The 8,120-nt window shown below is 47.3% G+C and overlaps 4 protein-coding genes across 4 annotated transcripts; all 4 read left to right on the top strand.

The window, feature by feature from the left end:
* Nucleotides 1-346: 346 nt before the first annotated feature.
* Nucleotides 347-1,186, top strand: TEOVI_000534900 (uncharacterized protein; the record flags this gene model as incomplete). Its single annotated transcript, XM_067223610.1, has 1 exon — nt 347-1,186. One exon carries the CDS (start codon nt 347-349, stop codon nt 1,184-1,186), a length of 840 nt encoding a protein of 279 aa, XP_067079711.1.
* Nucleotides 1,187-1,669: 483 nt separating this feature from the next.
* TEOVI_000534800 (40S ribosomal protein SA, putative) lies at nt 1,670-2,404 on the top strand (the record flags this gene model as incomplete). Its single annotated transcript, XM_067223609.1, has 1 exon — nt 1,670-2,404. The coding sequence occupies one exon, from the start codon at nt 1,670-1,672 to the stop codon at nt 2,402-2,404; it is 735 nt and encodes a 244-aa protein (XP_067079710.1).
* A 561-nt stretch (nt 2,405-2,965) lies between these two features.
* Nucleotides 2,966-3,754, top strand: TEOVI_000534700 (protein of unknown function (DUF4496), putative; the record flags this gene model as incomplete). Its single annotated transcript, XM_067223608.1, has 1 exon — nt 2,966-3,754. The coding sequence occupies one exon, from the start codon at nt 2,966-2,968 to the stop codon at nt 3,752-3,754; it is 789 nt and encodes a 262-aa protein (XP_067079709.1).
* A 571-nt stretch (nt 3,755-4,325) lies between these two features.
* On the top strand, nt 4,326-6,866 carry TEOVI_000534600 (pumillio/PUF RNA binding protein 11; the record flags this gene model as incomplete). Its single annotated transcript, XM_067223607.1, has 1 exon — nt 4,326-6,866. One exon carries the CDS (start codon nt 4,326-4,328, stop codon nt 6,864-6,866), a length of 2,541 nt encoding a protein of 846 aa, XP_067079708.1.
* Between the last annotated feature and the right edge of the window lie 1,254 nt (nt 6,867-8,120).

The raw sequence follows: 8,120 nt of genomic DNA, 5'->3' as shown, positions 1-8,120 counted from the left end.
AAAAAAAAGAAGTTGTTATGTGTTTTTATTTCCACTCCCGCACACTAGCATCAACATCTTTATCGTGCAGTGGTTACCTATGTTATTTCTTTTTTTTTTATTAGTGTCAGTCCTACTATTTATTCATTTTTGCAACTATCAGGACTAACTGAGCTTGGCTCTGCAATCTCACGGCGTGACGGTCCACATCTCCTTTCCTGTGTAACTAAAGGTAAAAGAAAAGGTCAATACAAGGCACTAACACGCATTCCTAACTCAGAGAAGGACAGCAATTGGAGTCTCATCGTTCCACAAAAAAAAGGGGGCGTAGAGAAAAGCGACGGTGCTTTAAAAGAAAGGAAAGAAGATGGGTCCCAGTGAGTACGATGAGTTGGAGAACATCGTCGAACGCTGTAGCGCAAGAGGCCCAAACACATGTGGGTGGAAAATCACTATGACAGAGGACATACACGATGAACCGGACCGTCTCAATGGCTACCCATTTGCTGACCACAACGGTATCGGAGTGCGGTTATCTTACACCAAAGGAAGCATCACGGTCCGGGCTAATGTGAGTTCGAACCCCAAGACCACATGGTGTGATCTTCTTCCTACTCTCAAATGGAGGCGAGACGCGCATGGCGCCCAACATACCTTTTTCCTCCACATGGCCGCAACGCCCAGGTTTACGTACACATTGCGTCACCCGGAGTTTTTTATCACATCGGACACAAATCTGGTGGATGGGTTTGTCTCCAGATGCACAGCAACCACACGCATATCACCAAAAAATCAGGTGGGTGTGTCATTTACGTATGACCCCAGCAGAAGTGGTTTGAAAGACTACACGTTTCTTTTTGCACGGGAGGCGTGTGCCGCCGTGCTCGGTGGTGACGTCGTGGCCAAGTATAACGCCACCCGCGGTATAGGCCTTCACCTTCGTGTTCCGACGAACGCATACACCAGTGCGGTTGTCTTGGCAGAAAAGCAGCGGTTCATAGTGGGAGCAGAGGCTCGCTCATCCTGCGGTGCTCAGATGTTAATGAATATAAACCTAGTCGACCAGAGGGCTGAAGTGGCTCTTTCGCGATTCTTTGGCCCAGTCTGGCAAGTGGCACTCAACTACTCAGCAGTTCTGAACAAGCCTACCACTGGGTATATTTCGACAGTGTCCCCGCGGTTTGGTATTGTTTTCACAGGAAGGTGAAATACGATACGGAACACAACAAGAAGGAAGGCGAAAACAGCAAAGTGGAAAACTGTGTTTTTCAGAACAAAACAAATTTCTCTACGACCAAGTATTGTGAACCGCAATATTCCCTAAGGCACCTCATGAGAAACGTGAGAATGGAACATTTTAGTGCAAGGAGTTTACGTTTCTAAAACGCGATGTCAGGAAGGAAAGAAACAATACTCAGAGTCAGCGTCCGAGTAAATATCCCATCGCATGATAAGGATTATTAAATCTACGACGCAAACGTTGCCTCAATCGGAAGCAGAAGTATAAGCGCGGGTCATAACATCCACACGAGCTCAGATAAACAACACAAAGTTTTCAAACGGAAACAAACCACTGACACAAGGTGAAAAAAAAAGCGAATTATCCCGTCGTGACCTTATTTTCCTTGTGCTTTCACCCTTCTCTCCCTCTCTTAGTTCCAAAGCATTACGCAACTCCCACACACGCAATATGACCTCCGTCTCGTCCGGCGCTAAGGTCCTCCGAATGAAGGAGAGCGACGTGCAGAAGTTGCTCGCCATGCACTGCCACCTCGGCACGAAGAACAGCAGCAGCGCCATGAAGAAGTACATCCACGGGCGCACAAGCGACGGCACAAATATCATTGATATCCACATGACGTGGGAGAAGCTGATCCTTGCCGCCCGTGTGATCGCTGCGGTGGAGAACCCACAGGATGTCACCGTCTGTTCCACACGCCTATTCGGGCAGCGCGCCATCTTCAAGTTTTCCCAACTCGTTGGGACATCGTTCCTCGGTGGCCGGTTTATTCCCGGTACATTCACCAACCAGATCCAGAAGAAGTTCATGCAGCCACGCGTTCTGGTTGTCACGGATCCCCGCACAGACCACCAGGCCCTACGTGAAGCGAGCCTTGTCAACATCCCCGTCATTGCTTTCTGCGACACGGACGCACCACTGGAGTTTGTTGACATTGCCATCCCGTGCAATAACCGTGGACGCCATTCTATCAGCATGATGTATTGGCTGTTAGCCCGGGAGGTGCTGAGGCTCCGTGGCACCATCCCACGTAGTGTCCCATGGGAAGTGAAAGTGGACCTCTTCTTCTACCGTGACCCTGAAGAGGCATTGAAGCAAGAGGAGGCCACCGCCGCAGCTGAGGTCCATGAAGAAGCTGACGAGGGTTATGGATGGGTGGAGCGCGACAACACATGGGAGCAGTAAGCGAATTGTTGCCTTGGGACAAGCACAGTTGTTTAACATATATGTCTTGGTTGTTACCTCCGTATAATTTTTAATTTTTTTTCTTTTCGGTGACCGCGTGCGGCATCGCTAACTTTAGGGAGGAATGAGGCGCTGCGCATTCGAAGGTGCTCTGCCGCTGAACAATGACTGCCTCATGACACTATACAACCAACACCTCATTATTGCCCTAAGCGTCGTTTGACAATATTGCATCTCCTCTACAATACCTGTTTCTGTGTGATATTTTGTATCTGATGTTATATTTCCTTCTTCTTTTCTCTTAACTTCCTTCATTTCCGTACCATCTATTGCAGCGACAAACCCAGGGCAGCGCCAACGGGTGGTGAGTGAGCACTGGACCCTGCCTAGAGGCCACTCAAAAGTAACTGTCAAGCGGTCGCGCAGGAAAGGCTAAAAGTAGGCAAGGAATTGTGCGTGCACCACTGTGTAATTGAAACTCATCGGTACTTGTATCAATCACGTATTGTCAAAGCTCATTTTTAGTGCTCGGGAACTATTGCTGAGTTGGAGCGTGCCACGATGGAGCCAAGTAAAACCAGCACCCGGCGCAATCCCGATCAGTGCTATGCGTGCTACTCCGAGATTGCTAATATTGTAGCCCAAATGGGTGGGTTGTACTGTCACCAAAGCAGAAACGCTGGTCCCCAGTTACTCTGTCGTATATGGCGTACACTGTGCGAATCAGTGGAAGAAACCCTCGTGAGAAAGCGTTCTTGCATAATACCAGACTTCTTACATGCCAGCATCAAGGTGCAGAGGGTCTCGCCATTCGATGGTGAAATTAATTTGTACAAACCACAGATGGTGTTGCTTCCTGACTTTCTTTCAAAATTCCACGTTCAGAACGTTCTCACCTTTCGCGATGCGCACTATCATGCCACAGTCCCAAATATCATAAGCTTCGATGAGATAGCAGCGATTGTTGGAACAGATCGGCATATAGTGAAAGCGGCTGTGAGTGAGTCCGTGCGTGAAATTGGGAAATATTTGGATCGCAACAAGTGCGCGGTGTTATCTATCGATGTTGGTGTTGCTTTTTTGGAATTCCGGGGACGCGAATACCGAATCAAGTGGGCCGACACTTTTCTGGAACGGCTCAAGAGGGAAGTTGGACCCCGCTCCTTCGTCGAACCGTACATTCCACCAACCATGGCACCAGACGCGAGGGGTTGTCGCTTCCAATCAGAGTGCTTGACGAAGGAATCGCTACATGGGTCGCTAAACGATACACTGCAGCGAGAAAGTCGAACTCAGGTGGTGGAGATGTGCGGCTCGCAAAACAAACAGTTTACGCTATCACCTTCTTGAAAACATCAGTTGCCGCGCCGGTAGTCTTCAGATGAGAAGAGTTTGAACAGGGAAAAGAATGTGTGCAAGAGGGTTGGAAAAAAAAAACGGCAGTAGTGAGGGTGAACTGATCCTCATCACGTGAAATGTACAAATACATTTACTGTCATTATTTTACTTAGAGACTCTGAGAAGGGGGCGTGATTTTGGTGTTGTTTGGTTTTGAAACATGTAGAAGAGCAAGTTGTAGAAATGGTGTTCTGAAAGGAGGCTGGAGCGGGTACGTGTTGGGGTGTGGTACGACATTTGATATGGTACAAGAGCCCTTCAATCTCTCTCGGTTTAGTCGACGCATGGAACGGCTGTTGTTCAGTTCTCTGTCTAACACAAGAAGCGCATATACAGCACCGGCCCGCACGCTGCTGTTGGTTATCTGGTGATTGAGTGTTGCTTCTAAATGGTATCCCCTGACAGGTGCATGAACAAAGGTTCCTCCCCCACATTCACTGATTTCCCCCCTCTTCTTTTGCTACTTCTTTCGACTTCGCCATCACCGAATCTACTACAAATAGTTACTCTTGCGCACACACGGATGAACGTCGCGTGGGGGACAAAGACTACACGTAATTGTAATGAACATATGCTAATGGCTTCTCCAGTGGCAGATGGATCGTGGAATCGGTCAGTGCGTTCTCTCCGTTGCTACAGCACGGAGTCTCATAGGTACAACCATACCCCGTGCGACGGCAGCATTCCCATTGCATTTGCTCCGGTGGGCCTATCTTGCCTCCAAACGGGAGCCATCGTGGGGCATGCAAACCAGAATTCATCCATTCCAGTAGCATGCCAACGTGGCTTATGCACCTACGGTCACGATGTACAACTATTGCAGCATCATCACCAGCTCTACAACCAACGTCAAAGGTTGAGACGCGGCGCCCCACGCGAAGCCCCCGTAGCAAAAGAGACCGGGAGTGTTGAATACGGCGCGGGCCCTCCGACAGGTTCTAACAGCAAGAGACCGCTTCGGTGGGAGGGTAGTCAGTCTTCTTTGAACGAGTCTCGTAAACAAAAGAAAAGGAACAGTGGGAGTGTGCGCGATCTGCTATTTGTTGCACATGTGTCCAACTTTTCCCAGTTGGAAGAGTTGCGGCGTACTAATTCCCTTCCGGATTTCCTACAGTCGTTTGTGCCGAAGCAGGCCAATCCGCCAACCACAAGTATGCCGATGAGGTTCTTGATCGTGGTTGAAAAGTTGTACCTTGCAGCCTGCGTGTCAATCCCACCGTCACCTGAAGATGTTGTTCTCTCTGAGAGGACGGCAGTGGAGTTTCTTGAGGTTCGGTACGTGCACTGCGACGATGGGCACCTCCTGGTGGACCTAAAGAGCGGTACATGCGTTGCCAAACGCATTCACTCAACATTTCGGAAGGCACTGGTGCAACTTTCAAAACTTGAAGCAAAGTTGCTCACCGGTGAATATGCTGGAACCATGCAAGTCCTCCAGGATAAGTCACTTTTCAGAGGCATCTCCTACAACCCCCTGGTCTATGCTGCGCTTTTCAACCTCTTAACGCAGAATGGGGGAGAAGAAGACATTGATGCCGCAGACTTGTGGTCAAAACTTATCCGTGAGCCTACACCCAACAGTTCACACAGTGACACGGCGGAGAGAAGCCATACACGATATGAGAAAGCAGAAGATGGTGAAAAACACTTGGTTGGCGACACTGCTTCGCTTCTCCCCTCCTGTGGAGTTGCACTCTTCTCAACTGTTTACGGAGTTCGTTTGTTTAAGCGAGTAATGGGTATCCCCGGGTTGCGGAGGCTTTTTTTCCAACTGTTGGTGGAAGCAGCGCAGCCGATGTCAGTAACCGAAGTAACGACACCACCACCCTTGAAAGATGATGAAGCACTTGAAAGATCCACGGCCAATGTTACGAAACGCCCCTCTGAGCAGTGCTTCATGGCCATCTTCTCGTGCTCACTCACGTCGTATTTCCTCTTTGAGTGCTTCGGTCTCGTGGATGGAGCAGACTGTTGCGAAGAGGAAGTGGATATCATTTGTGCCTGTCTAAAGCGATCTGCGGTGAAGGTTGCCTGTAGCAACGGTGGAAGCTTCACGATGATTGGGTTAATCAAGGCCCTTTCCACCCGTCGTTTCGGCGAATGCCAAAGGAACTGGCAGGGGGACGAAGGCAGCGTAATTGTGCACGAAAAGAGTGCGAGTATTATCGACCCAAACAGCGAGAGTAATGTCCTCAGCACCTCTTCACCACATGAAAGGCTGCGAGAACGGCGGGTGGAAAGTGACGAAAAGTTTTTCCGCGCGGTCATCAGGGGATTTGTGGCCGGTGAAGGCCCAGGAAGTACACGTGAAGAGAAAGTTTCACGAGGCCGCCGCGTGAAGTTTCTTACGCAGCACGTCATCGCATGCCGTGTGACGCAGAGCCTCATTCCGGTACTTGTGGATTCCATCCACCTTATGGAGGATCGGATGAAAAAGCGCCAACGGCAGGAACCAGTCAGAAGGGGGGAAGAGGAGGAGGAGGATTTGTTGGAAGTGCAGTACTTCGAGGACTGTACGGCATTTCTTGAAGAAGCAACTGACCAGTGTGGGTTGATGGTAAACCACGCGCATGGGAACTATGTACTTCAGGCGCTCATACGCGAATTAGTTAAGCGTAGTACACCACGGTCATTTGTTGAGAAAATGCTACAGAAAGTGTCAGATATGCTCATTGCGTCCATACTTGAGGTTAGCAAGGAAAAATTTGCATCCAACTGCTTAGAAGCAATGATTGACGCCTGCAAGACAGCGCGTGGGGGAAATGGGATGATTTTATGCCTCGGGTCAACTTTACTCCGTAAGGGAAGGGACCGCATGCTACAAGTGACATTTGATCAATATGGAAACTACGTCGTGCGCAAAATGCTCAATCATATCACAGCCCTCGCGGTGGGTGAACAGAAAGCAATGGAGAGTGAACGAGAGGAAGCACGCAGACTGAGAGGGCAGTATTTTAGTATACTTGCGCAAAATTCCGAACAACTTCGCACCGCGCGATACGGATCAGGCATTTACGACTGGATATGTTGCCAGAGCTCCGGAATTCCTGCATCGCATAAATAAGCGAGGAAGTGGTGCCGAAGTGGAAAAATAAAAGATAAAAGGTAAAAAAAAAAAATGTCCTGGAGAATGAATGTATGGTTCTAAGAAGGGATACAAAAAAAAAAGAAAAAGAACACTGATCAAATATACGGAAAAATAAGGGAAGACAAGACCACGGTTTTTTTTTGTACTCTAAGCGGTCACGCACCGCCGCGTGATGATAAATGTCGTCTTTGTCGCTTCCCCCCTCCCCTTTTGGGGAGAATGTGTTTAACGTCAAAATTGTTATTTTGTCCTTTATGTCCTTTCGTGTCTTTGTCTTTCTTTTCTTTGCCTTTACTTATAACGGATGAACGCCGTTATTATTACCGTCGTTTCGAGAATAAAATGGAGAGGAAGGCTGACGTGCAGGGAGAAGGGAAAGTACATTGTCTCTTTTCTTTTTTTTTTTGCTTGTTTCGAATTCCCTTGCTTTTTTTTCCTAATCTCAAAAAAAAAAACGTAATAACACGTGTCCGAAGTGAAAATTAGCAGGGAAATGAGGAGGAAATTAAAAGGCGAAAGAAGAGGTTTTAAAGAAGCTGCTGATGCTGTATCCTTAACTTTTTAGTGACGGTATTTGAAAAAAAAACAGAAATAGAGATTTGTTGATCAGCGCAATGCATTGAACGCATGGTTCCGCTATTTCAAAAAAAAAAAGAAACGAAGTGATAAATGGTGGTTCATGCAGCTAAGTAAAGAACTAAATTGTAGAAAGAAGGTGCAAAGTTTACCAATAACCACAATGACTTTTCTCCCTGCTCTTTTTTATTCTATTCCTCAAAAAGTAAAGCAAAAAAAACTGCAAGGCAACCAGTCACCACCTCGAAGACTGAGGATTGTGCTTCAGACGGTAAATAAATAATAATAATAATAACAATGACAATAAATATAATAAATGTAGCGTTCACTCACAGTTTCTCAAATTTTGATGTTGCCGTTGTTCCATCTTATAACGGTTGAGCTGAAGGGCTACGAAAGGGAATCCCTCTTTGCTTGCGCCGTGCGTATTTTGCGTGCGCCTGCGCTTTTGTTTGTTCTGTTTTTTTTGTTTGTTTTTGATCTTTAATTTGTTGTGTGTTGATTATCTTTATCATCTTTTTTTTTTTCACCCTCTTCCCCTGTTGTTGTTGCTATTGTTGAAATGCTTTATACTCTTCTTGCGACTGCAAGTTACTACTGTCGTTAAAAAACTTTATATTAATGATTTTCTTTTTTGTTGTTAAATACGTTGAA

The sequence above is a fragment of the Trypanosoma equiperdum genome (genome assembly GCF_001457755.1).
Source record: "Trypanosoma equiperdum strain OVI genome assembly, contig: ctg_1907, whole genome shotgun sequence".
Lineage (NCBI taxonomy): Eukaryota > Euglenozoa > Kinetoplastea > Trypanosomatida > Trypanosomatidae > Trypanosoma > Trypanosoma equiperdum.
Note: the sequence above shows the minus strand (reverse complement) of the source record. Positions and strands in the feature narration are given on the sequence as shown.